The 27879-nt window shown below is 47.7% G+C and overlaps 1 protein-coding gene across 3 annotated transcripts; it reads left to right on the forward strand.

The window, feature by feature from the left end:
• Positions 1-29: 29 nt before the first annotated feature.
• MAP3K14 (mitogen-activated protein kinase kinase kinase 14) lies at positions 30-27145 on the forward strand. Of its 3 annotated transcripts, none has more exons than XM_056512144.1 (16): positions 30-162; positions 7908-8186; positions 8727-8796; positions 10946-11156; positions 11270-11866; positions 12841-12978; positions 15102-15231; positions 16361-16492; positions 16913-17017; positions 18118-18281; positions 18624-18774; positions 19333-19683; positions 20901-21007; positions 22284-22428; positions 22958-23058; positions 24123-27145. In XM_056512144.1, the coding sequence occupies exons 2-16, from the start codon at positions 7928-7930 to the stop codon at positions 24285-24287; spliced, it is 2826 nt and encodes a 941-aa protein (XP_056368119.1). In that variant the 5' UTR covers positions 30-162; positions 7908-7927; the 3' UTR covers positions 24288-27145. The 3 variants fall into 3 exon arrangements, with proteins under 3 accessions (XP_056368119.1, XP_056368121.1, XP_056368118.1); XM_056512146.1 differs by having other exon boundaries at positions 55-162; positions 10949-11156; XM_056512143.1 differs by having other exon boundaries at positions 62-166.
• The last annotated feature ends 734 nt before the right edge of the window (positions 27146-27879 follow it).

Here is a 27879-nt window from a genome sequence, read left to right on the forward strand (position 1 = left end):
TGGCTGTGCGGAGATGGGGGCGGGGCCGCAGCTGGGCGCCGCCTGTCAGTGAGCGGGAGCTGCCGAGGAGGCCTGAGGGGCCGCGCCGGGCTGTGCCGGGCGAGCAGAGCAGAACTGGACCGGGCTGGACCGGGCTAAGCCGAGCCGAGCCGTGCCGGAGCGGTAGGTGCGGGCCCGGCCACCGCCGCGGAGGCGGGATCCGGATCCGGAGTGCGGCGTTCGGTCCGGGAGCGGCGGGGTGCATCTGCCCGGTGGGGCCTGGCGGAGCTTCCGCGGCTGCCGGCGGGAGCAGCGTGTGAGGAGCCCCGGCCCAGGCGGGGGGCTCCGAGCGGCCGCCGGGTCTGCGGGCAGAGCTCTCGCCGCAGCGCTGTGTGTGTGGGTTCGCAGCGTGCGTGTCACGGCGCTGCCCGGCCCCTTCTCGAGTCCGCGGCTCCCGGTGCCCCGAGCTCCCGCTGCCCCGGGCAGCCCGGCTTTCTGATCTCCTGGTGCCGCTCCGTTCCCTGAGCTCCGCTTCCCCGGGTTCCCGTGCGGGGACTTCGCTGATCCCTTACCCTGAGCGGGGGAGAAGGAGGCAGGGATGAGCTCAGCTCATCACAGCACAACCGAGCCAGACCTTAATTCACCTGAACCACCCGGTCCTTTTCACTCTGCGCGTCTCTTTGACACAACTAAATGCCTAATTATTTTTTTTCCTTTCTTTTTTTTTTTTTTAATTTCTTTTTCTGTCAAAAGGTTAAAATGTTTCTTTGCTGATTAATAAGTTGCTGCTGTGGTTGATCTCAGATGCTTCCTGTCAGCTTTAACTGGTTACATTAGAAACATGTGTTGGGTGCTCCACGCATGTAGGACACAGCAGTCTGAAACCAGCACCTATAAACAAAGTCTGAATTTCTTTTTCGACTGGCTTTCTAAATGCTTTTATGAGTAATAACTCGCGCTTCTGTGCTGTGACATTAGTGATAAGAATAGTCGAATTGAGTGTGTCTGTAGTGAGCTGCTTTATTGCATTTTACCTCAGTTGAAATCTGTTATTGGCACGGCCACCGGATTCCTTGGGAATGAGTCACTTGCTATTAACTATTAAATTTTAACTGTATTAAGAGACTGAATCTTGTAGAGTGCTGTGAAGGAGCATAACAAACAAACATAACTGAAAACCTAAAGGGTTTGTGGGACCTGATCCAACACCACCAGAGGTAATGAACTTGAAGTTAATGAGTCTGTCCTGAGTCTTCTTTCTCTGCTAAATGGGAGGGGTAGAGCTGAGCTGTTGTAGCAGTGATGAGGTGCTGAGTTATTATTATAATTGCCAAGAGGATGGAGGCAAAGTGACCATAAATCAGCTTTCCTTCTGTGACTTTTGAACTTTGCTGGCAAGTGTCAGATATGTTGGTGGAGACAGAGGGATTGAGGTCTGGAGGACAGAAAGATTTCCAGGTTCTGAGATGAGCAGCTGGCTGGGAGTAAAAGAGCCCTGAGTTGGGAAAAGGTCTGGAGATGCTGGGAGAGGGAGATGAGGATGCATGGAGGGACCAGGAAGAGGGACAGACACTTGGGAATTGCATCTCCAGGAGACTGGGCTTTGCTGATCATGGTGTCGTGATCAGGACCCTGAAGAACATGGGCCTTGTCTTGCCTAAAGGCAGTTCTGTTCCACAGTTCATGTGGGGGTTTGTCTCATGAGGGTCTGCTCAGGCTGGACAGTTAGAAATCATCCCAATCAGTTCATATTTTGACTTTATTGTATGAAATCATCACACCTGAATTGGCAGGACCAAAGATAAATTAAGATCACGTAGACCTGCTTCTATCTATACTAAATTTAACTAAACTTTTAGGTTGGTTTGGCCTGGCATCCCAGCCTTGCTACTTCCCCATAGATTTACATGGATTTTATAAAAAAAAATATGATTGAAATGTAAAGCTGCAAAGCAGTGTAAAGTAACAGGTAGTGACAGTGTGGCTCCACCTGCTTGGGCAGAATTGATTTTCAGGTGTGTCTGTGGTGATAGGTGGAAGTTGTCCCCTGAGGTGCTTTATTGTACCATTTTGTTGTAGTTTGGGAAATAACTTCACAAGTGGGTTGTCAAAGCCTGGATGTTGTTGAGCAGTGGGATGAGAACTGTGTGAGAACAGCTGGGAAGCAAATCCTTATCAGGCTGAAGTTTGTTCTGGTTATTTCTGTTCTGCTTGTTTGCAAAGGAGTTGGGAAAAACTAGCCATTCTTAGAGTGAATGGACTTGTGGTGTTTGTAAACTCTGGGCAAGTGGTCATGTTCATATCTTTGTTCAGCAGCATGAAAAGAATTGTTCAGGGGTGAGCTGTGCTTGGACTGTCCTCGAGGAAATGAGGATAAAGGTGTGTTTGGGTGCTTTTAGAAATCTGCTGATAATTAAACCCAGTCAAATATTTCCCTGCAGATTTTATAACCAAACTATTGCAATATCTTAATGTCTGGCAACTAAAAAAAACAACTGAGGCTCATTATCCTGATGTTTACAGTAAGCAACACTAGTGGCTGAAACAGGATTTGGGAGTATTTACTATCAAACCACTTTAAAGAACATGTTTACACACACTGCCTATCGTTTGTAACATGACGTGCTCATACACAGGGCTGATAGGGCAGTGTTCAAACAGGGAGTGTGTGCTGCTTTGGGGAGAAGGTTTTTGGCTTTCCCTGGTGCTCCTCAGGTAAATCTGTGGATACCCATGAGAAGGAGCAGAGGGGGTTGTGCAGGAGCCCCTGGAATGGCTGGATGGGTCACAGTGGTTATCGAAGGGGAGGTGAAGGCTGAGAGCTCCCTGGAATAGCAACTGCTGCTCTGACTCACCAGGATTTTAATCAGTCAGGCATTCTATTTATTTTCACTTTGGAGCTCTTAGATACACAAGGGAAGTCGCTTTTTTTTTTTTTTTTTTTTTTCTCTCCTCCTTAGATATGTTCACTTAAAGCAGCATAAAGTGTGTTTTGAGGTCAGGGGGCTGTTGAGTGCTACAACTGAATTTTTTAAGTCCGTTCTGACACAAACTGAAACTTGTCCTGCTGACAGCTCTGAGCAGTTTAAATCTCCACCCCAGGCCTGGGTTGCAGTAACAGGCCTTAAACTGCCTGGGCCAAAACCGGAACTGTCTGAATTTCAGTTCCAGCTGAAACGTGGGCAGGCAGGGGAGCCATGGGTGGCATCCAGGCAGGGATGGAGGCCAGTGTGCCCAGGGTCTGAAGGGGTTGTGCAAACAATTGTGGAGTGGTTTGGGTTGGAAGGGACCTTAGAGTTCATCCAGTTTCACCCCCTGCCATGGACACAGACACCTTCCACTATCCCAGGTTGCTCTAAGCCCTATCCAACCTGGCCTTGAATCCTTCCACATTTATATCTATATACATATATATATATATATATATATATATATATATATATATATACACATATATACATATACATATATATATATATATATATATGTGTGTGTATATATATGTATATATATATATGTGTGTATGTATATATGTATATATATATATGTGTGTATGTATATATGTATATATGTATAAATAGATATATGTATGTATATATATATATATATATATGTATACATACATGCTTTTGGCCCCAAACCAGATTTTTAATGTGATCCATCCATGTAACAAGTATAATCTTATTTTTTCCTTTGGAAGAAGTTGCTCTTTGATAAGGTTTGGTGGCTTTGCACAAGGATTTTGCAGCTAATACTCTGTTCTGTTAGGTTCTTTTGGCTGCAGACTTGGCACTTTCTGCCATACTCACTGACAGCTGTTAGGACTGGAAGGTCCCCAAAAGGTGTGTGGTGTTCTTCTCAGTTGACATTCTCTGCTCTAGTGATGCAGAAATTCCTGGCTCTTCCCAGCTGTTGCTTTGTTGTGGTGGTCAGCAAAGCAACATGGCTAAAAATGCTCCTTGTGTTTGATCAAACCAGCAGCAGCTGCAAAGGCAACCTGAGTTAGTGCCCTGTGCCCAGAACTCCTCTCCATAAGGAAGTGGGAAACCTCACTGAGACAACATATTTTTTTATCTTCTTCTTCTTTCCTTTCAAACTAAATGTCAGCATGAAACTGCTGCTGAATGGGTACACTCAGGTGAGAGGAAATCTCCATTCTGTGAAGCTGATTTAGAAAGTCTTGTATATATTTTAAAGCTCTTTCCCAAGTCTTTTTTGACCAAATGTATGGGCTGGTCCACAAAGCATTAATTTAAATTCTCCCAGAAGCCATTGTCCAGGGGATTGGAGGCAGGCAGATCCCATATGATGGTGTGCTGTGGAGTGATGCAGTGCTGGAAAGGTGTTTGCATGGCTCTTGTCCAGCTCTGAGTTCTCTCACAACGATTTCATGAAACACAGAAATGCTCTTTTAAGGTCCCTGCTCCAAACATCTTCCAGTTGGGATGGAAGAGCTGAAGAGGGACTTTAGAGAAGGGGGGAGGAGGTTTTAAAGGAGCAGAAAGCACGTGGTTATCTCTTACATTAATAATGTTTGAGTATGTCATTAATTCTGAGTCCCTTCAGGTCTCAGGTGACTTTATCTGGTATTTTAGTTTCTCCCACACGTTGGCTGAGGGAGGAGTTGCCAGCAGAGCGGTGCCTTCACAGCACAACTGAGACTGTTTGGCTTTCATTCTGTAAAAACACACTTTCTGTTTTACAGCAGTGGGAACTAACATTAGTTAACCCAAGGTGAGAAAACCTTTGGTGAAGATAAGGAGCAAACAGGCTTGAAGCTGGTATCAAAAGCCCATTGTGGGTTAGGAGTGCAGTATCCACTCTTATCTCCTGCATCATTACCTGACTTCCCCTTTCTGCCTTGAAAATAACGAGCCCATCACATGTCCACAGAAGGAAGAAAGTGCAGGGTATGGAAATCCAGAATGACAGTATCTAAGTGAGCTGGCTGAGGGAGAGGAGGGTTTGAAGGCCAGAGAAGCAATTTTGGGTAGGACACAAGCTCCTGCAGCTCAGGCACATGAAGCTCCTCGTGCTGTGTCTGTACAGGAAGCTGTGCTCATCCTGGAGCACACAGACAGGCAGGGGAACTGCAGCTCCAGAGTGGCTCATGTGGGTAAATCCTGCTCTTACTGGGCTTCCTGTGGATCCTCAGGTACCCATTTGCTGCTCCCCAGGTTCCCTTTTATCTGGAGCTCCCTGAGAAGGGCTGTGGGGTGGCTCTGGCCAGACACCGAGTGCCTGTGTCTGAATTAATGGGACTCAGGAGCTCTTTGCACCTCTCTTTGCCCCCTCCACGTGCACAGAGATGAGTCAGACCTGTTCAGTACTGAATCACAGAATCACTGAGGTTGGAAAAGACCTCCAAGGTCGTTCAGTCCAACCTCCAGCCAAATCCCACCATGCCCACTGAGCTGTATCATGAAGTGCCATGTCTGCTTGGGTGTTTTTAGAGGTGTTTGGACATTTCCAGGGATGGGAACTGCCCTGAGCAGCCCATTCCAATGCCTGACCAGGCTTTCAATGAAGAAATTTTCCCAATATCCAACTTGAACCTCCCTGATACAACTTGAGGTTTCCTCTTGTCCTGTCTCGTTTCCTGGGAGCAAAGCCTGATGCTCAACTGGCTTCAGCCTCCTATCAGGGAGCTGCAGAGGGCAATAAAAGTCTCCCTGAGCCTCCTTTTCTCCAGGCAGAAGTTACACTTCAAAAACTTTTTAAAAAGTTCTCATTGCTTATTTTTAATCAAGCTTCTGCCTGCCATGCTTTCCTATACACACCATAAAAATAGTTGGCATTTGACTTTTCCAAGGACTGAAAATTGGGCAGCAGCAGTTAAAGCAGGCTGGGCATGCAGGTTCTGGTCCTGCAGAGCCCCACAGACCTGAGTCACACATTAAACTGCCCGAGCTGTGCCCGGCTCCAGCCGTTGCTCACAATTGCTGCCTCGGTCTCTTTGAGTCTGCAGTGAGGTAGAGCTTTGTTGACTTTAATCTCAGTTATGTTTCCTTGTTATTCTTTGCCATTTCAGAGGGCAACAAGGACTTGCAGTTTTGTTTCTCCCCTCTCTCTGTTCTCCTTTGACTCAGGCAAGGAGGGATTTGCAGAATTATGTACTTTTTGGCAATGGGGATTGGTTTGTGCTGAAGGACCTTGAAGGTGAGGGGAGGGCAAGGAGAGACAGAGTTAATGCAAGTCAGGAGAGAGTGAGGATAAAAATAACTCTGAACTTGTCAGTTTGGTCACTGGTGGCTGGGTTAGTCATCTGGCAGGCTCTGCTCCTGCTGCTCCAAGGGATTATTTTACAGCACTGAGAATTGACATAATTTCTGTAGAGGAGAGGGAGCAGGAGGGCCCTAATGAGTGGGATACTGTCATCAGCACTTCTTTTGCACAGCAGCTGTTCTCTGTTTAGCTGCTGAATGTGGTCATTGTTGACTTTCCTTGTAGACCTGCCAGGTTGTTAGGTGACTCACAGCACCAAGGTTCATGCACTTGGCTCCCAAATGTTTCCCCTTTTCCTCGGTGGTCCTTCAGGCATGGAGCACCCACTCATTTTATTATTTTCCTGGTTCATCTCAGTTGCCAGAAGCCTGTTGGAGTAAATGTCCTGTTGCCCCAGGCAGCCACTCAAGATGGGGAAAAAATGAAAGAAAAAAGGAAAGGAAAAGGAGAAGAAATAAAAAAGAAGAAAGATTTGTGCAGATAGAAGCTGATGAGCTTCAAGGTGTGCTCCTGTAATGGTGCTGATATCTGTTTTCCTGGCTCTGTTAAAATGTCCCTCCTTGTCCTATGCTGGGTTTGTGGTACTTATCACCTGTATACATTGTCCAAGGTTTCTGAACTTCCCTGGGTTGGTTAAGGGTGGAAATGTTCACTTTAAGGTTTTACCTTTTTGGTGTGGGAGGACTGGCACAAGGAAGGGATCTCTGCACTTAAGGGCAACAGAGCACATTCTGGTTTATAAGGAAACAACTGGTTTAACTTCTCCAGAATCCAAGGTGAGGGGATCAAAGCTGTATTCCCTCATGCTGTAGGGAACTCCTCACTCTTCCCATTGCTGATTTTCACCCCTGGGTATCCCCATCCTTTCCCTCAGTGCTTTCCTTCCATGCTGGTTTATGCTTCTCCCTTTCCATCCCCAGCTCCCTTCCACCTTCCCCAGTGCTGCCAGCTGGCCGAGGCTTGGCCTGGGCTGGGGCTTGCTTGGAGCTCCATTTGTGTTCCTGGTCAGCCCACAGCCTCTGCTGATTCCCTGCTGATTCCAGCCCCAGCACTGTCCTCTATCCAGCACCAACTTCATGGATCCTGCACTCTGTGAGAGCTCCAGTTCTGCTGGGCTTAGCAAGGATTGCAGAAGTTGTTGGTGATGTAGAGGAAGGAAGGGAGTGAGGGAGGATCTGTGGATGGGCAGGTTTGGCTGTTGAGCCTGGCTTCATTGAGGGAGAATGAGGAATGGGTTTGAGGATGACTGAGCACAGGGAAAAAGGGAATTAGCTGGTTTATGGCCATTCATGTGGTGTGAGAGCACAGTGTAATTTTCCCCAGGTGCACTCTAGGAGAACTTTGTCTTCCGTTTTCCCCTTTTTTTGGGGATGAATATTCTTCCTGTTTAGTGATATGGGAGTTCCTTCTTCTCCTTGGTTTCACTGTTTATCTTTAATTTAAGGGAATATACCAAGAATTAAATTTCTCCAAAACCCGTGTGATTGCATATTTTCAGTCATGAGAATGTTGAATATTCAGGTCCAAGTCAGAAATGGAGGACTGGCACTTCAGGGTTCATCAGCTCAGAATATGGGCAGTACCTTGATTTGAATTATTTATTAACCTGATACCTTCAGGAGCCTCTTGTTTCTCCTGAACTTGAAGCTGCTTCTGTCTGTGAAGTGTTTTGACAAGTGTTTTGTTTTTCTATTCTTGCTCAGTGTCTCTCTGAAGCTGTGAAATGGCAGTGATGGGAATTGCATGCCAAGGAGCTCCTGATCCAGCCATCAAGCACAAAAAGGAGCTCACAGCTGCTGAGGGGCTGAAGGAGACAGTGAGTGAAAAGCAGAGCAGTGTTTGTAAAGTAAAAGTAGAAGATTCAAAGAAGGTCATCTTTCACAGTCAGTGGAAAATCCTGAATGATGTAATCACCAAAGGAACAGCAAAAGAAGAAACAGAAGGAGGCTGTGCATCAATTTCTATTATTGCCCAAGCAGAATGTGAGTAGCAGGGCGGGCTGTGCTTCATTGAGAAAAAGGAATGTGTAAAGAGGGATGAGATTTCACTCCTGGCGCTCCTGGAGAGCTGAGACCACATCTATTTGTAATCCCAAGTGGGGTGGAGCTGATGACACATCCCAGACTCTATTTAGGAAGCTCATGAAATCTCCTAATAATGTGGCAGCATCCACTGAATAAAGCATAAATATCAGACCAGCATGAGGCCCATGCACCTCGACCAGATCTGTGTCCTGTGGGTCACCTGTTCTTAGCTGACTTGAGAGGTGTTTAAAAGGGGATAAAGAGGAGGAAACCAAAGTAAAGCTGTCATCTGGGAAAGAGCTGGGGGATCAGGAGATAGCTGGGAAGGCTCCTAATTGTGGGGGAGGAAGAATGTAGTGTGGGTGGTGTGAATGACTGTGCAGTGATTGTCTGCATCACTCATTTAGCACAGTGGTAGAGCTGCTTAAGTCCAGCTGTTACTAGGGGAGACTTTGCCTGGTTTAAGACAAGTGATGATCCTGTTTTTTTTTCACACAGGTGAAAACAGTCAGGAGTTCAGCCCTACTTTATCAGAGAGATCCTTTATTGCCCACAGTAAACGTTACAGGTGAGAGACCTCTTAATACAAACACTCCACTGTTGTGTCTGCTGACTTGTCCTTGTTCCAATTCATCCTGGCTCTCTGCACTTAAAATATTTTTCCAAAAGCACTCCTGTTGGATTAACTTTTCAGTCTGAGGTCTGGTAAGAATGTATTTTTCCCAAAACATCTTTCTATCAGTAAAAAAATACAAGTTTAGGCACAAACCACATGAAACACCTTGCATTGTCTTATTGTCAATGCCTGCAGATTTACTGCCCTTCTAGGCTTCTGCCTGTGTTTCTGGATGGTCAAGTTTGTATTGAAATTACTGATTTTTTTTAAGGTTCATAGGCTTGAAGTAGAAGGATCCAAAGAGAAATTTTCAGTCTTTTAAAACTGAACTATGTTGATGCTTTTGAAACTGTTACACCATCTGCTGAAAAGCTGTGTGAAACCTGGGCTGCTGCTAGAAGGAGTCCTCAGAAAAGGGAACAGCTCAATTTCTTGGAAGGATAAAAGGGGATGAGAAAATCTTTGCTTAATGACAGCATCAACAACAGAAGTTGTGAACATAGAGAAGCTGGAAGTGGTAAAAGGGACACTTGGATAAGTGGAGGCCTGGGAATTGCTTTTCTGGAGTTACCTGGGAGTGAGCTGCTTGTTCTTCATGAAAAATCTCTTCCTGTTGGGGCACATACTCGAGCTTTCTTATGCACTGGAGCCCTGTCAGGCAGCCCTGAAATGGGTGACTGGGATACAGAATTGGGTGCTGCCTGTTGCCTTCAGACACCTTGTGGGGTGTGTGGTTTGACCCTGCCCAAGGGCTTTATGATGTGGTCCCATGAACCATCTGAAGAAGTGCAGAGTGACCCATTTCTGAGGTTTTTTTTTGTGGGATCTGGGGTTTTCTGGGATGCACACCAGCTTTGTGTTCAGGCTCCAGGCACTGTGCTGATGCCATCAGCCAGAACTCTGCTTATGGCATCTTTTAGCAGTAAAACATCAGGAAAAGATGGAAAGAGTGGCTGTGCCCTGCATCAGAAAGGCAGGGGAGTGTATCAGCTGTTCCAAGACAATGGAGCAATTGCTTCATTTGGAGGTCAAAAATCCTGCTTTCTCTTAGAGCTTGATTTTAAAAATCCAACTGCAAATTCATTCCATGATTGAATCATTAAATCACAGAATGGTTTGAGTTAAAAGGAACCTTAGTGACCATCTCTTTCTGGCCCTGAGTAACTGCAGGCAAATATCCCTCTTGAGAGTTCATCTCTATGTGCAGACCCCAGCTGGAGTGTTGTGTATATCTGTGCATTCTTAGAAATCATGTTGTAGCACTAGGCTTTACAAGCCAGCACATTTTGGCTTTTCAAAGCTGTTTTATTCATGTGCACTTAGTCATCCCTGTTCTCTGTGCAAAGTTCTTTTCCTTTAAATCAGAGCAGGCATTGATATCATGAACACATTTATTAATTTTAATAATTCTTTAAACTAGACTGCATTTATACATCATCTCTGTGTTCACTAGAAATCAACCACAAACTGTCTCAGAGCAGCCTGGAGATATGCAGTGCTATTCCCTTCACTATGGTCAAAAAAGAGACATGAAAGAAAGCTGGAGAGGGACTTGGACAAAGGAGCTGGAGTGACAGGACAAGGGGGAATGGCTTCCCACTGTCAGAGGGCAGGGATAGGTAGGATACTGGGAAGGAATTATTCCTGTGAGGGTGGGGAGGCCCTGGCACTGGGTGACCAAAGCAGCTGTGGCTGCCCCTGGATCCCTGTGAGTGTTCAAGGCCAGGCTGGGCAGGGCTGGGAGCCACTTGGGGTAGTGGAAGGTGTCCCTTCCCATGGCAGGGAGTAGCAGTGGATGGTCTTTAAGTTCCCTTCCAACCCAAACCATTCTGTGGCCGTCCATTCCAGTCTTGTTCTTCCAGAATTTGGAAACCCTGGGACATTGGAATGTTTTGCTCCCCCCACACCTCACCATTTCTTTTATACAAGAGAGGTGCTGTTGTGCCCGGACCTTGAACTGACCCCTGTTAGAAGGCAAGAAGTTGTGTTTTAGTTGTCTGTTGAGCTTGCAGAGTTGCTCATTCTCTTCCTGTGGGTCAGAGGTGTGAGCTGAGCTGTGCCTCAGTGCCCAGCTCAGAGCCTGCTGTGTTCTGGTTCCCAGCAGCCGCTCGGACAGCCTCGATCACATCCCCAACAATGTGGCCCATGCCACGGAGGGCAGGATGGCACCCACCTGGAGGGGCAGGCACCGGGGCAGGGCCAGGAAGAAACGGCACAAGAAAAGAGCCAAGCTGAAAGGACAGCCTGTGGCTGCTGGCAGGAGAAGTCCAAGAACTCCAGAACAGGAGAGCTGCACCCCAATTCCTGTCCAGGTGAGAATCTTCAACCTTCCTTTTGTACTGTGCCTGCAAGCTCCTATCAGCTCTTGGTGAATTTTGGTGTCTGTATCAAGGTTCCTGCTCAGCTGTTTGGTTTTGTTTTCTAGGAGGATGAATCCCACCAAAGCACTCTTTACAGAAACAGTTTTTGGGTTCCTGAATTTAACAAGGACTTGGGCTATGATCCACTGTCTTTTGAGAAGCCTGCCCATGCCTCTTCATCCATGGGCAAAATCCATTCTCAAAGGAGCCAATACAAAACAGAACTGCACAAGCTGATCAGCCCTATTCAGTGCCTTAATCATGTTTGGAAACAGAGGGACACTGTTCCCCAGCCTGAGACTCTCCATCCTTTTCCCTACAACATCATTCCCCCCCATTTCCCACATGTGGACAATCCTCTCCATACCATGAAGCAGAAAGTTCTGGACACATACTTCCATGGTGACCTCAACTACCAAGACAGTCACTTATCTAGCCTAAACTTAGAATATAATTTCACCAAATGCATCAACCAGTCTGTGCAAACCAGTTCAGACAAGCTTTCTGTGGAAGAATATTTGGTAGATGCCTTGAAGGGGAGTGTGAGTCTTGGTGAACCACAAAATTTAGCCAGCCTGGCCAAGACATGGAGAGGAGGTGGGCTGGAGCTGAAGGAACAATTCCATGAAGAGAGTGAAAATGAAGGCGTGCTGCTCAACGAGGTGACCTGAGCCACTCTGGGGTGTGGGGGGCTGAGTTTCTCCAGGGCTTTGGGACAGGGATAATCTGCATCAACGTGCTTGCTTCTAAATCTGAATGGTTCTGGATCTGAAGCTGCCAGATAGCAGTACAGAGTTTTTTTCTGCAGCAGTTAAAGGCCTGCCTGTCTCAGACTGCTGGCTCCTGCTGTGCTCAGTCACCGGATGTGCAGCCCTGTCTCTGAGCAGTGGTTCTGTGCTTAGTCAGTCTTCAACCATGTCCTCTGCTGGAGAAAAGCCCAATCTGTTCAGCAGCTGCAATATTTATTGGCTCTGGATGAGCTGGAGTGTGACAGAAAGCAGGGCTGGGTAGAAGGGGAGGTGCTGGAGGCCAGTCTGTGCCTCTGCTGGGACCAGCAGCGTCCCCAAGCACAGGGCCTGTGCACAGAAATGCATTTGAATCCTGGGGACATGATTCACTTCTGAATTCAGTTCTCACTCAGCACTTTAAAGTCCTCCTGGAGGACTTCCCTGAGGTCAGTGTGACCCTGTCAGTGTGGTCTGTGGAGTTCAAGGTGCCCCTTACCTGCCTGAACGTGTTCACACTGAGGCACAGTCTCCATCTACTGACTGCAGAAAAGCTTTCACACAGTGTCTGCATTTAGTCACAGGAATCGGGGTTAGATGTAGGATTCAGCTTTGTGGTTATGAGAAGGGAGGAACATAGAGCTCCAAAACCACCCAAGTCCTGGTGGCCTGTTTTTACAACACTGGAGTGCACTTGTTTAGAAACAACAGAGCCCATAGAAATCAAGTAGATTGATCCTGTGTGGCTTCATCTCCAGCCTGTCCAGAAGTAATCTTGTACTGGGATTTCAAGGGAGGTGCTGTGGTATCTGTCCTTGTGCTGCTTCTGAGAATGTTGATCTCTGTCTGTGCAGCTCAACATTTAAGTGTCTCTTTCCTTGCTTCATCTTGTTTTCTGCTTGGACTTGCAGAAGCTGAAGCCAGTGGATTACGAGTACCGAGAAGAGGTTCACTGGACCAAGTGCCATGGCTCCTTGGGCATTGGCTCTTTTGGGGAAGTGTACAAGATAGAGGACAAGCAGACAGGATTTCAGTGTGCTGCCAAGAAGGTAATTGTGTGTGAGAGAAGGTGGGTCCTGGCAAGACAGCACATAGAGAGAAATCTCTTCCCAGGTTCTCTTTAGTCAGGACTAACAGCCCTGAGTAAACAGTCACATTGAAGTGCTGCTGCTGTGTCCAAGGGAAAACTTCAGGGTGGTGGTAGAGAGAGAAGCAGATGGAGGATATGTACGTGCACAGGGGCCAAGCTCAGCAGTCAGAAATAAGCTCATTTGGCTTTAAAGTGTGCTGAAAGGAATGCTGGGTGCTGAGGCAAGAGTAGAGATTTCTGAATGATTGTGAGTGACTGCAGGGGAGCAGCAGCCTCGTGGGTTGTCTGTTATCTGACTATTCTTATCTCAAACCATGTCTGCTGTAAATGGTTACATGGCAGGTATTTATTTCCCTGTTGAAAAAGGAGTAAAGTAGGAAAAACCCAAGGCAGGCAGTAGGCTCTGAAAGCAAAGCTTTCATCTTCTCAGTGTCAGCTGCAATGCTGGCACATGGTTCTGAAGTGCTGCTGTTCCAGATGTAGCAAAGGATCTGGATGTGTGTTTTTCCAGAAGCTGGCACTATAATCTATTGTTCTGCAGGATATGCTGGAGAGCCATTGTTACAGGAATTAGGAAGAGTGTGGAATATAACTTGGACCAGGACATTGATTTGTGGGCTGCTGTGAGGGTCTCAGGGATGCAGACAGAGGGATAATGCAAGGAGATGAGGAAACTGTAAACTATTTTATTTGAACTTACACTTGAATAGTTTCATCACCCCTGTGAACTGATGTTTCTCACATTACTTCACTAGAAAACTTTGTGTGGGAAGTGTTTGCCTCAAGTACAAAAATATTGTGTGCAAAAAGAACTGTAACTTGCATTTTTCAGTTTAAAACGTTCATTTTTCCCCCATGTACACAGGGCCCAGCTTGCTCTGCTCCCTGTGGAAAGATGTAAGGGGCAAGACAAGCCAGTTGTGTATTTATTTAACCATTTCATAACCATTCACTTGTCAGCTATAGAAACAAACATCACTCAAGCATGTAGAAAATTAATTCTTGTTCTACATCCTCACAGTTCAGGTGTGAAATCTTGTGGTGACACAACCAGCCTGTTTCCTGTCAGTGTGTAGCTATTTAAATTATTATCCATTTGGCAAATCCACAGTCTTGGGAGAAATAGCTGTTCCTTGTGGGGTGTATTTTCAGGAAGAAGGATGGTTGTGCTGAAAAGGGAAACATGAAAGTAGGAGAAGCTGAAGTCTTTCAAAATGTCATTTTACCCCCCTAATTACTGAAGGATAAATGATGCTTTTTTATATCAGAAATGCCTCTTCTTAGATCACACTCTGAAAACAGAGTGTTCTAACATGCAAATTGGACACTTGTCTATGCTCTATTTAATTTTCCATGAGTAGCTGTCTCCAGTTCCTGCTGCCTCCCTGTGACAGGAGGGCACCACCTCACCTTCTTTCACCAGACTTGGTGTTGGAAGCACCTGCTGTCTAAATTCTTGAGATGAAAGAAACCAACTATGGCTGGATTGCTGACAGAGAAGAAACATGATGCATCTTTTTCCCACCAGAATCTTCATGACTCATGTTTTCCTTCTGGACTTCAGCAAATTCTTGTTTTATTTAGTTTGGCTGAACTTAGTGAATACAGTTTTTCTTTAACCATTTGCAGGATGAGCACCACCTAACAAGGTGATAATGCTGATTACTGCATGTGGACATATTTTATATTCCCTCCTGCTTTGAGGGAGTTGAATTTTTGCCAAGTTTTGCACTATCCCCGGGGTTTTTCCCCCCTCTCATTCATAAAAGCAGAACATGTTCAGTTGTCAAAATTATCTTTTTACTGAGACAGAAATTACCTTTCTCCTGAAGTGTACCCATCCTCAGCTGTAATCTGGAGTTATCACAAGAGATGCCAGCTTGAAGTGAATTTTCACTTCCAGTACACATTGAGGGTTTATCATCCTGAGTGCACTCCCTTGGTCCTGGTAGGGAAGGTCACACAATTGAGCTTAGAAAAGACCTCCAAGCCCCTCTGTGGTGCTTCTGCTGTCACACAGCCCAGGGAGGGGCAGGTGTGAGGAGCAGGCCAGGATGGCTGAGTGTCTCCCTGTTGCTGCAGGTGCAGGTGGAACACTTCCGCGCCGAGGAGCTGACGACGTGCGCGGCCGTGGCGAGCCCCCGCGTGGTGCCCCTCTACGGGGCTGTCAAGGAGGGGCCCTGGGTCACCATCTTCATGAAGCTGATGGAGGGTGAGCAGGGGACAGCACTGCTGCAGTGTGTTGAGATGGGCACAACTGGCATCACTATCAGTCCTTTATTAGAAAATCTTACACACCTTTTTTTCTTGTACTTCATTCTGACAGCTCTGACTCCTTCACTCATAGGCAGCCCCACACAGCTCTGACTCCTCTCCTCTCTGCATGACTGGCTAAACCCCAACCTGTCCCTTTCCTATCTGCCTTCCTCACACATCTCCTTACCTTGTCTGTCCTTTGCTTCCTCACAGCACAGCCAGGCTCCTTCCCAAACTGCAGCAGGCTCTGGGTCTCAAGCCTCAGCTCAAACTGTGACTAGTAGCCAGCTAACCCACTCTTTTGTAACACCCAACCTCACTGGGCAGGCAAGGCTGTTTCCACTCCTCAGGAATCAGTACAGCTGTAATTCATCAGGACAGATTCCCTTCTGTACTATCCTTTCAACCTATCTCCCCACACAGCACTGTGGAAGCACCACTGGCACTGTCCAGTGCACATTGACCTCCTCTTCCTTCTGCCCCAGTATGAATCCATTAGTTCCTCAATGCATCCAGAATATTCCTGGTGTGAATTCCCCAGTGGATTGGGATGCATGTGTGTAATCCCTGTAAAGGGCTTCCTGTGGGGGGAATAATTCCCAGTCCTGTCTCACTCCACTTCAAGGTGTCTCTTTATCCCATTAAAACACCTCTGGGGCTGGTTTGTGCTTCCTGCTGATTTGCAGGACACCAATGGGGTGTATTGCCCTGGAAAAGGGGATACTGTCTAAGCAAACCTAGATAATTCCATTGCCTGGTGCTCTTTTTCTGGCCAGAACCATGGAAATCAGGCTGTGAAGAATGAGCTGGTGGTCAGTAACACCTAGAAATGCCTGTTCTGATCACAGAGCAGTTGCAAAGCAACACTGTTAAACTGACACTAAGCAAACAACATATGAACAAGGCCTGTTTTTGTGGGCAGCAAAAACTCTGGAAATAAACAAAAGGAACAGAGCCATGTGTGAAAGATAAATGCTGTCAGACCTGGAAAATCTCATTTTTTCAATGGAAATTACGAGGAATGTTAATGATGCTGGGGAGAACTTACAGATTAGCTAACATGGACTCCCTGGATTCCTTTCTAGGTGGCTCATTAGGGCAACTCATTAAACAGAGTGGCTGCCTACCAGAGGATAGAGCCCTCAGCTACCTGGGCCAGGTGTTAGAGGGTCTGGAGTATCTTCATGCTCAAAACATTCTCCATGGAGATGTCAAAGGTAGGAAGGTGTTTGAAGTACCTTGTTCTTCCCCTTTCTTAGAAGAGGCAAACTACTTGGAGATTAAATTATGGGATTACTTAAAGTAATGGGATCTGCTTACTAGATTTTCAGATCTATGTTTGAAATTAGAGTTTCCCTTGGTTCTAGACTGCTGGGAATATCATATTTGTCACCTCTTCTTGTCACCCCGTGGCTCTGCCAGGCTGCTTGCCCAGGCTGCCCCACCACTGGGCTACAAGAATCTCCAGGGCAGGTAATTGGTACTTTATAAGAGATAATTACAGTTGTGTACTTGCTTAAACCAGTGACAGGATAAATAAATCCTTTAGGCTTAAGGAACTGTAACTCTGTGTGCTTTTGAGTGTTTTTCCCCTCTCCTAATGCAGAGGAGACTAACAGAGGCCTTGTTGTTGGCAGCGGAGAACGTGCTGCTGTCAGCTGATGGCAGCAGGGCCCTGCTGTGTGACTTTGGCCACTCTGCTCACCTGCACCCCGATGGGCTGGGAAAGTGCTTGGTCACAGGTGAGCCTTTGCTGCTGCTCTTCTGAAGAACTGCCCTTCTGACTCATTCTTTCTTGTGAACATTTACATGTGGCTGATTTGCAAGCAACTGCGTTTTCCAGGCTGAGCGTTGCTCAGGATGTCTCATTTATTGGTATTACTGTGAGGCATCCCACTGACAGCCAAAATGACCTGAAATCTGGGAGGTGATGGTCCTTATCTCCCAGGCTAGAAAGGTTTTTGTAAGATTATGTCAGATGCTGCATTCAGTGTTTTGTCCATGCAATAAACCACACTGAAATATTAAAATCCTACTCTGACTTGTCAAATAACCTCACTAAGTAGTGGGGAAGAGTTCTGACCTCCCCTCAAGCAAAATTCCTTTTTTTTTTTTTTTTTTTTACAATTAAACTTGACCATGCTTCTTCATGCAGCTGTTGAAAGAGAAGGGTACATTTTCTAAAGTCAAGCTCACATTTTGCCTCCCAGATGTGGTTGAAAGGGAAGTTTAATCTCTATTCTATGTATAAAGGATGGGTCTGAGAGGGAACAGCTTCTAGGAACTCACAGTGCTGCTTTTTGGGTTAAGATGGAACCCCTTCCACTATGGAGAAAAGCTGGGAGAGCTCAGATTGTTCAGCCTGGAGAAGAGAAGGCTCAGAGGAGATCTCAGAGCCCCTTCCAGTGCCTAAAGGGATTCCAGGAGAGTTGGAGAGGGATTTGGGACAGCAGCCTGGAAGGACCGGACAAGGGGGAGTGGCTTCTCACTGGCAGGAGGAGGGATAGATGGGATACTGAGAAGTTCTTCCCTCTGAGGGTGGGGACACCCTGGCACATGTTTCCCAGAGCAGCTGTGGCTGCCCCAGGTCCCTGGCAGTGTCCCAGGCCAGGCTGGACAGGTCTGGGAGCAGCCTGGGACAGTGGGAGGTGTCCCTGCCATGGCAGGGGTGGCCCTGGATGAGATTGAAGGTCACTTCCCACCCAAACCACTCCATTCTGTGAAGCTGACAAGAGTCTCACTTGAGCTGAAAAGAGAGGGATTCTGCCTTAGGCCTCCTAGCAGTGGCACTGGCACAGTTCCCTTGGCTGCATGCAGTGAGTTTTCTCCTGGATGTGTTTAGGGAACTACGTGCCTGGCACAGAGACCCACATGGCCCCGGAGGTGGTGATGGGGAAGCGCTGTGACTCCAAGGTGGACGTGTGGAGCAGCTGCTGTATGATGCTGCACATGCTCAATGGCTGCCACCCCTGGACCCAGTATTACAACCACCCTCTCTGCCTGAAGGTGAGTGACCCAGCCTCTGGGAGCTGCCAGAGCTTGTTACTGCTGGCCAGGGAGCACTGGCCTCGGGGTGGGTGGCTGGGAGCCAGCTGGGCATCTGACAGGATGGCAGCCTTGCTCTGGGAGCTGAGCTTTCCCTGTGCCTGCTCTGCTTGGGCTGTTCTTTCATGCCCTGTTCCTGACTTGGGTGTGACTTATAGCCATTCAGCTGTAATAAAATTACTGTTCAGGTCTCATTTAATGCTTTCATTTCAGTTGGAAATGCTGTTGGGGTGGGAAGAACCTTCCTGAAATCAAATTAAGCCTCTCTGGTCTAACCTCTTTCACTTCCTGTTTGTTACACAGATCGCTAAGGAGCCGCCTCCTCTGAGGGAAATTCCACCTTCCTGCAACCCTCTCACTGCTGAGATTATTAAACTGGGGCTGGAGAAGGAGCCTCTGCACAGGGCATCTGCATCAGAGCTCAAAACCAAAACCAGTGTGGCACTGGAGGAAGGTAGAGATGTCCTGCTGTAACTGCTGTGCTGAACGTTTGTATTCCCACTGGGAGAGGTGCTGGTGCTGCTCCTTTGGGAAGCCCCAGTCTGTTTTATTGTCCTGTATATAATTTTCACAGCATTGATGCATTTTTTGGGTTGATGGCTTGTGCCTGCAGCCAAGTGTTTGTCACCAAGTAAATGATCATTTCCTGTGTGCTGTCACGTGCTCTCCTTCCTTCTCTGTGAAGGAGGTGAGCTCTCTGTGGGTTTGTTCAGGTGCATCAGCTGCACCTGGAGCCTGGTGTGCAGCACAACTGCAAGCAGAGGTTTATTGCATCCTTAGCTGTAACTCATACTTGTGGTTCAGTCTTGCCCCTGACACCATCACTGATTTATTTCAACTTAATCCTGCTGAGTTGCTCAGTAATACAGCAAGAATTTGTGCAGGTTTTATCTTTTGAACAAGCTGGGAATTTTACAGCAAATACAGTTCAAAAATTCTTACAGCAAAGGAAAACTTGTACCTCTTTCATTGCTTGATTTGATAATGTTTGTATCCTTTTTGCTTTTTGTAGTGGGAGGTGTGAGAAGCCCCTGGAAAGGTGAATACAGAGAGCCCAGACATTTCTCTTTGAGCAAAGAAAACAGTGCACAGACATCCCTGTCCCCCACAGTGAGCCCAGTTTCTGAGACTGCTTCTGACCCAAATCTGTCAGTCAAAGTTTCCTGTGCCAGCCCAGTCCTACCACCTCCATCTCTGGAGCAAACAGAGGAGGTTGAGGGAACCCACTGGAATGAAGGCAAGGAGTTACCTGAGACCTGTGATCCCCCACCTCTCTCCTCAACTCCCCTGCCCCTGAGGACCTGCAGCCACGTGGAAAGAGCCACAACCATTTCAGAGCAAGAACTTCAGCAGCTGGAAATTGGTGAGCATTGGGCTGGGGGAGGAATTCAGCTTTTTTTTTTTTTTTTTTTCTTGAGAGCAGGATAAAAATACAGCTGCTTTCTCTTGGTTTGTTGACAGTTATTTTTGGGTTTTCAGCTTGGATGTCATTTTGCTCACAGTTCCTTTCTCGTTACACAAATTGCTCAACCTTCCTCCAGACTACCAAAACTAATAGTTCTTAACCAATTAAATGTGCAATAAAGGGAGTGAACAGAATTTCCTTCCTCCTGAACAGGGGGGAACCTTCTGAGAGAGGTGCAGGAACCTCTTAGAAAACAGCCTGTTTCAGACTTGTGCTTGTTTTTACTGTGTAAACAGAATCAGAATTCCAACTTCATCTGGAATTTTAGGTTCAAACTTTTTTTTTTTTTTAATTGAGGTAAGCCAGGATAAAAATAAAGGAATGGCAGATGTCAAGCAAAGCAGTGCAGTTAAGATCAGCCTGCAACTGTTTTGTTCTGGGCATTGGAAAATCTACAGCCATCAGCCAAAGAGTTTGGTTACAACAGCAATCCAGAGTTTGAAAACCAGCAGTAAATCCTATGTGGCAATCAGTGATTTGTCCAGTCCCATTGTCCCAGTATAACTCTACTTTCACTTTTTTGTTTTTTTCCTCCAACTTTTCTAGTCTTTTTGGGTGAATTGAAAGCTTCCAGTTAGGAAGAAAGTGGTTTGAATTTTAACTGTGTCAGGAAACTGAGGAATGAGGAATTTTAGGGGTTGCTGATGGGCAGCCTCTTTCTCAAAAGGTTTTGGGTTTCAGTAGCATTGTAAGAGCTGGTTGTGTATGGGATATCTGGATATTATCAGGAATATTTGCAGTATTTGTAAGTACTTGTATCCAGATAAGGGAGTACAAACATCCAGATACTTATGAGAGCTGAATACATGAGTTTGACCTTTCCCTGATAATGTGGATGGATCTAGAGTGGCATCTCACAGGAGACATAATGTGCAAGAACTGGTAAATTTGGGGTGCTATTTTGCATGTTGTTGCACAATCCATCCCCTCTTGGCTCAGTTTCCCTGTGTCACAGTGCATGGCAGAGTTGAGTGTTGGGTTTTGCTGGCACCAGTATGAATGTTCATTAAATATTGCTGAAGAAGCTTCGGGTATTAATTGCAGAGCTGTGATTAGGGCAGGGAGGCATGGATGGAAACACAGGAAATGTCTCCCTTCTCTTCCTTTTGCTGCAGAACTGTTTCTGGACAGCCTTTCCCAGCCTTACTCTCTGGAAGAACAAGAGCAAATGCTTTCATGCCTCAGCATTGACAGCCCCTTTGTGTCAGATGCCAGTGAGAGGGTGAGTGGGGATGGATGGGGGCTGGCTGGGCCCCTTGGGAAAACTGGAAGCTGTCCAACAGAAATGTGAAATTTCTCACCTCTGCTGCTGCTTTCTGACACTCAGTTTGCTGGAGAGCACCTTGGGAAGAAAGCTTTGCTGATGCCCAGTGGGGTGGTGAGGGGTGTAGCTGTGCTTTGGTTCCCTGTGGATCCTTTCCTCCACAGGCTCTCCTGTGCTGCATCCTCACCAGAAGCTTCAAGTGTGTGGATATGGAAAATCTCAGCAGCCTCAATCCTGTCTGTGCTGCAGAAGGGAGCTGGGAAAGCAGTGATGGAAGTAGGAGCTGCACCAAGCAGCTGTGCAGGGTCTTCATGGAGGGCCATGGCCACCAGTGGGAGGTTTGGGGAAAGACCAGGAGGGTAGGACAGGCAAACAGAGACCCAAATCTTGGATATTCATTCCCAGCCTATGGATCAATATTCCATAAGCTTATTTTAACCTATTGATACTAATGTATACATAGTCCTAGTTATTTAAATACCAATTTCACTTAGATTGGTTTGCTCTCTCTGGTGTTCCTAAGGTTGGGAAATCCAGTGAGGAACACTGAATAAGCCTTGTTGGACCAGGGAAGGACAAATGCCCTTCCATCACAGTTTTCAAAGACATTGTGTCCCAGATTTGTGCATTCTGGTAAATGCAGAGTCAGTTCTGATTGGGAGCAGCTTTGTGTCCTATTTTTGTCTCTCTTCTCAGTCCTCCAGTGCCTTTTGAGGAGGACTGAGGAGTTCTGCACAGCTCAGCTGTTGACACACACAGTGTGCAGTGTGGGATCTGACTGTGCTTGGTTTTTCCCACTAACACCTACCCTATACCTTTAATTTGACTTTTGACTGGTTCAGACCACTGTGCTGATGTCAGGTTGACTGGGACAATACACACCCTTCCCAACAGTGCAGCAGCACAGGGTCTATGGTTGGTTTTGTACAGTTAATTGTTTTTCCCGTGTGTTTCTAATGCCAGTAAGTGACAAATATGTTAACTGATGCTTAATTCTCCTGTCAGTCAGTACAACCTCTCTTTTCTCATCCAGCTTTTCAGCTCATTGATTTAACTATTGAGAATATCTGATAATGTCTGCACACTGTTGCACTGCTATCCATTCCCTTTTCCATAAATGTTGACTGAGGCCTCTGGATTTCCACCTTTTTCCTCCTGACCTTATTTTAATGCTCATCTCCTGCCAGCTCATTTTCTTTCAGAGCCTTAGGCAAACTTGTGCTTACTCCTGCAGAACTCCATGAAGGCTTCTCACAGCCTGAGGGACACCATGAGCTCTGGGATCCATTCCTGGAGCAGCCAGGCAGAGGGGCAGAGCTGCAGCTGGAACAACCTGCTGAGCCGCAGCCGGCACACGGACACTCCCAGCTACTTCAACGGTGGGTTCATTTCCACCCTGCATCAGGGGCCAGCAAGCACCTTCTCACTGCCCACACTGCCTGGATATGGAGGTTTTGAGTTCCTTTTGTCCTTCTCTTGCTTTTCAGACCCTTTAAAGATGGGTTGTTAGGAGGCCCAGTCTGCCCCAGCCACAGATGGGTGGAAGGCACTGGGTCTGTACAGTCAAATGCAGGGAAGTTTCTGAGCACACAGAGCTGTGTTCCCTGCCTCATTCAGCTTCCATGTGCAAGGAATGTTTTATAACCACCAAGATCTGCCCAGAATTTTGAGGGCATATTGTGCAAATTAATACATCACTTCAGCTGCTTTCTTGCTAAATGCAGCTCTGTTCTGTGAGTCATTGCTGTCTGCAGCAAGCTCCATGCTCAGCAAAAGACCTACATAAATTAAATCCTTAATGACAAAAATTAATTTTTCCCCATGTGTGGGCCTTGTCAGTCAGTTTTGCTATGGACTGTGAGGTTCTTGTGGCTCAGCAGAAGTTAAATAATCTCTTGTGTATTCCAGGAGTGAAAATCCAGATCCAGTTGCTAAGTGGAGAAAATTTGCACATCAGGGATTTCCACAGAACAAAGGTGGGAGACATTGCCACGGGGATAAGCAGCCAGGTGAGACACAGACTGAAGTTCAGTACATCATTTGGGGAACAATTTTTCCCTACTGCAGCCTTATAACCCCTGAATGCCAGAGAGACCCAGGAGTGGTTCAGGGATCCTTAGAACCTTTAGAAGCAGAACCTCAGTGCTGCTGTTGTGAGTGTGGTACCAGAGGATGTTTTCTGAATCACAGAATCATTAAGGTTGGAAAATACCTCCAAGGTCATCAAGTCCAACCTTTGACCAAATCCTACCAGGCCCACTAAAACATATTTCCAAGTGCCACAATCTACTCCTTTTTTGAACCTTTTCAGGGATGGTGGTTCCACCACTGCCCTGGGCAGCCTGTCCCAATGCTTGTCCAATCTTGCAGTGAAGACGTTTTCCCTAATATCTAGCCTAAGCCTAGTACCAAACCTGAATTATAAGCCAGTGCCAATCATCAGAGAGTGACCACAGGGATCTAAATCTTAGAAAGCATCTGTGCTGCAGCTTATAAAATCCTTCTCCTCAATTATAAACTTTTTCCCCTCTCTCTGAAGAATCATTATATAGCTTTTTCATCATGAGCAGTAGCATCAGCTCAGGATATGAGCTATGTTTGGCTGAGGTTCTTCCAACTTGTTCTGTTGGAGATGTTGGCACACTCCTGTGAGCCTCAGGCTGCTTTGGCTATTCCTGAAAGAAACTCTGGAGTGTCTATGGGACTGTGACTCATCTGAGTGTAAAATGGGATCATGTTTAAAAGATGTTGCACCAGTCCAGAAAACGTTGCAGTGGTGCTGGTTCTCTCTAGACTCTGTTCTTGTGGACATCACAAAGCAAAATACCTGGAGGGGAGCTCAAGTGCTCAAATATGGGCAGCTCATGGCCCAGAGCTCAGGGAGGCACTTTGGCAGCAGGGTGGGCACTGCCCAGCCCAGTTCTGAGCTATTTCCTTGTGAGAGGAGCTCAGGATGTTCCTGCCAAGCAGGAGCCCCTCCCTGGGAGCTGCCCTTGCCTGGGGAAGCCATGGAGGGGTGGGCTGTTCTGGAGGAGGCTGGCAGTGCCCCTGAGGTGTGTGTTCTGCTCCCCAGATCCCCGTGCCTGCCTTCAGCCTGGTGACCAAGGAGGGGCAGCCCGTGCACTACGACATGGAGGTGCCCGACTCGGGCATCGAGCTGCAGTGCACGCTGGCGCCCGACTGCAGCCTCAGCTGGGCCTGGCGCGTCAAGCACGGCCAGCTGGAGAACAGGCCCTGAGCCCTGCTGCTCTGGAGCTTTGCCTCTGTGCACAGAAGGAATTGCAGGAGCTTCTGACCTCCCCTGCCATGGAGCAGCAAGCACAGTGGCTGGTGATGGTGCTGCAGCAGGATCGCACTCGCTGCCCTCGGACCTCACTGCTGCTGGCTGTTCTGATCCACTTCCAAGACGTGTCCTGAGCTGAGACATTCCCCAGGACAGTGGGAATTGTTTTGGGTGTGTTAGAGCTTGAGAATGGTGGGTGGAAATTCCTCGTTTTGCAGAGGAAGGAGGTTGTGCTTTTCAGGAGAGCAGGGATTGGGTGAGAACTCTTGCCCTTGCTCCGAGCTGAGGTTGGTCTTTGCTGGGCTTGCCCAGAGGAGGAGGTTGGGTGCCTTCAGTGCAGCTGGGCTTGGTTGTGCCAAGGGGAGCTGGCTGACATCCTTCCAGCTGGAGGAAAAAACATTTCTGTAGGCTCTGGGGAGCATCATCTCCACCTCAAGCCTTTTGCACGGGGAAAATTGACAGCAGTCACTGGCTGGTTCTTGGTTTCACCTCCCACCCTTCCCCGCAGTTGCTTCCTTCTTGAATCAGAAAAGAACTTTGTTCCCAGACAGAGCTTTGCTTGCAGCTCCCATCTGCAGGTCTCAGAGGAGCTGGTGCTCTCTCTGGTGTCCCTGGCAGGCAGGGCAGGAGGAGGGTACAGAATTCCTTGGTGGGAGGGTGGAGGGGTTGTTCCTCCATCCTGTTCCCACCTCTGATGTGGGATTTCAGGTCCCATCCTTGGAGGAGTAAGGGACATCAGCTCTGTCAGCTGTGACAGGGCTCAATTTTACTGCAGAATTTATAAAAATCTCCCACCCAGCTCCCAATGCAGCCCAGTGCCCCAGTTCTGTGAGCTCAGCCTGGCCTCACAGGGCTTCCCACTCCTCCCTCACTTCAGACTGGGTTCACTGAGTGGGATGAGCAGCTGGGCCTGGAATGCCTTAAGCTTTGAACTGGTTTTTTTACTGATGTGTGAATGTTTGAAACATACTGAAGTCTCACAGGTCAAGTCCAGGTGGGTGGATGTTGTTCACCCTTCCCCATCCAAGACCAGATTCTGAGGGAGGTGTGAGCTCCAAGTGTGCTTGTTCAGGGCTGCTCCAAGGCCTGGCACACCTGGAAATCACAATCCCACTGTGGCTGTGGCTGAGCAGGGGCTCTGCATCCAGCCTGGGCAGAGAAACAGCTCCCAAAAGCCAAGGTGGGCTCTGCCAGATCTGTGCTGCTCTGGGAGACACAAGGGGCAGCAGTGCTGGCAGTCTTCCCTTCCCAAGGGAAGTTCACTGAGAAAATAGCTGGGAAAAGCTGAACTCTGAGCCTCCTTTTTGAGGAGAAGCACTCCTTAAACAATGGATGGATGCTCTTTCCCTTTGGTCTCCCAGAACATGGGCTGGTTTTGCTCCACCAGACAGTGACATCCCTGATCAGAAAACTCAAGTTGTGATGTAATAAAGAAGTGGAACTCACAAAGAAAAATGAAACCTGTCACCACTCTGGGTATAGTTTTTATAGCACTTTTTGTTCTAAAGCACTTAATACATTGTCCAAAATAGGCACCTAATTATATCTACAATGCCACATTCAGAGTCTTTTTAGTAAATAATGAACACATTATGCGCATGTCTTCCAGGAGGGAGTGGGGAAAGGGGGAGGTTGGCTCAATTTCTTTCTTCAGATGCCATAAACTACTGAGAGTTTAAGCTCTGGAGCAGGAGGGATCCAAGTGCCTCTTTCAGGGCTCCCAGGAGTGCCCAAGCACAGGTTCAGTGCATGCCTGGCTCCTTTCCTGAGCTTCCTCTGAGGGGACAGGAGGAAAACTGTTGATTGTTTGTCTGAGTCTGTGGTGATGTGTCAATCCCAAAGCAGCGTGGGCTCATCCCAAAGGCTGTGCCTTGTGCCTCTGTTGCCTGGGGGATGCTCCCATGTCCTGGGATCTAGTTCCATGCCTAGGCATTGGGACTGAGCCCTGGGGCAGCAGGATTGTCTGCAGGACTCCTGGGCTCTGCATCTGCAGCATTAACCTGAACTCAGGCCACCTGCATGAGGCAGGGAACCTTCCCAGGCCCAGGATGTCCTCACAGGGCCCTTGGAGGTGTCTGTGCTCCCCAGGCCCATGGGGATGTCCATGTTCTCTGGTACCCTCACAGCAGCATTAGCCATTTGTTTTGTCCAAAGCTTTCAGTCCTGTTCTGCTGCCACCACAAGTGCCCAAGTGAGGCTGCAGGTTCCCACATCACTGCTCTCAGGGTGGGATGTGGTGTCACAGTCCCTGCCTGGGGACAGACAGCCCCACAAACCATTGGTGCCTTCCCAGTCAGCCCCTGAGCTGGGGTTCTCCTCTGGGACATCTCCAGGCTGTGCTGCCAGCCAGCCTGAGCTCTCCCTGGCTCTGTCCTGCTGCCAGGACAGTTTCCTCTTCCCTTGGCTTGTCACTTTGCTGTGACAGGCACAAACAACCTGCCTTCCAGATGAAGGCAATACTGACAGCAGAAAGCCAGGGAAGATTTGCATTACCCTCGTTCCAATTTGGCTGGAACTGTCAGTTTCATAACGAGTGTTTAGGACAGAACCCCAGCTCAGGGTGGGGAGGACAAGTAGGAGTGATAAACACAGATGGCTCTTGTCGTGCAGCTCCTTCCGGGAGTCTGGAGAAATCTCTTGTGAGGTGGAGCTGAGCATCTCTTTGGGATGGGCACTGGGGGAGGGTGCTGGAACGAGGAGCTTGCATGGAATGAATGACACTTTATAAAACTGTGATTTCTTGAAGTTAATGTTTTTGACCTGAATTTTCACAGGGAAAAAGAATAAAGCTAAAAAGATTTTGTTTGTTGTCATTGCTGGTGGTTTGATGTGTTGTCCCAGAGAACAAGATGGTGGTGCTGAATAAGACAAAGAGGAGCCTGGTCTGATTAAACTCTGCTGTATAATAATTAATCTTGGGTTTGGGGGATGCAGGAGAAGTCAGGGAGGGGGTTTGGGCACTGCCCAGGCTCCCCAGGGAATGGTCCCAGCCCCGAGGCTGCCAGAGCTCCAGGAGAGTTTGGACAGCACTGCCAGGGATGGACAGGGTGGGATTTGGGGGTGTCTGTGCAGGGCCAGGAGCTGGGCTGCATGATCCTTGGGGGTCCCTTCCAGCCCAGGATATCCTAGGGTTCTGTGACTTCTGGGGCTAAAGAAGCAGCACTAACTTTGATGGATCTAAGCCCAGGCTTTGCTGAATATCCTGACATCCCTCTCCTTCCAAGCAGACAGTCCCTTGTCCTCTGTCCCATTGTAGGGGATTTGCTGCACTGGGAGCTGCTCAGTCTTGCCTTGGGATGTACAGGGGTGAGGCAGGTGGAGCTCTGGGGATCCCCACACACCTCCCATGCTGCAGCCCCTCTGCTGCTGCTGCTGCAGGAGCTGTTTGTCTGCACAGAGCTGAACCCTTCCAGTAAAGGAGCCTGGCAGGCTGGGGGGCTGTGGCCAGGCTGGCGACTGACGGCACTTATCCTGAAACACATTTCTGTGCTGTCATGCACCCACATGTCTGTGCTGGGAACAGACCTCAGATCTGTTGTCCTCAAAA

The sequence above is a fragment of the Oenanthe melanoleuca genome, chromosome 27 (genome assembly GCF_029582105.1).
Source record: "Oenanthe melanoleuca isolate GR-GAL-2019-014 chromosome 27, OMel1.0, whole genome shotgun sequence".
Lineage (NCBI taxonomy): Eukaryota > Metazoa > Chordata > Aves > Passeriformes > Muscicapidae > Oenanthe > Oenanthe melanoleuca.

What these genes read in the sequence shown, in the direction of transcription:
- MAP3K14 (XM_056512144.1), top strand. Translation starts at nt 7,928, where the DNA reads ATGGCAGTGATGGGAATTGCATGCCAAGGAGCTCCTGATCCAGCCATC. An exon ending in ACCACCCTCTCTGCCTGAAG is followed by an intron (nt 18,282 to 18,623) that starts GTGAGTGACCCA and finishes TTTGTTACACAG; the next exon opens with ATCGCTAAGGAGCCGCCTCC. An exon ending in CCACGGGGATAAGCAGCCAG is followed by an intron (nt 23,059 to 24,122) that starts GTGAGACACAGA and finishes TCTGCTCCCCAG; the next exon opens with ATCCCCGTGCCTGCCTTCAG.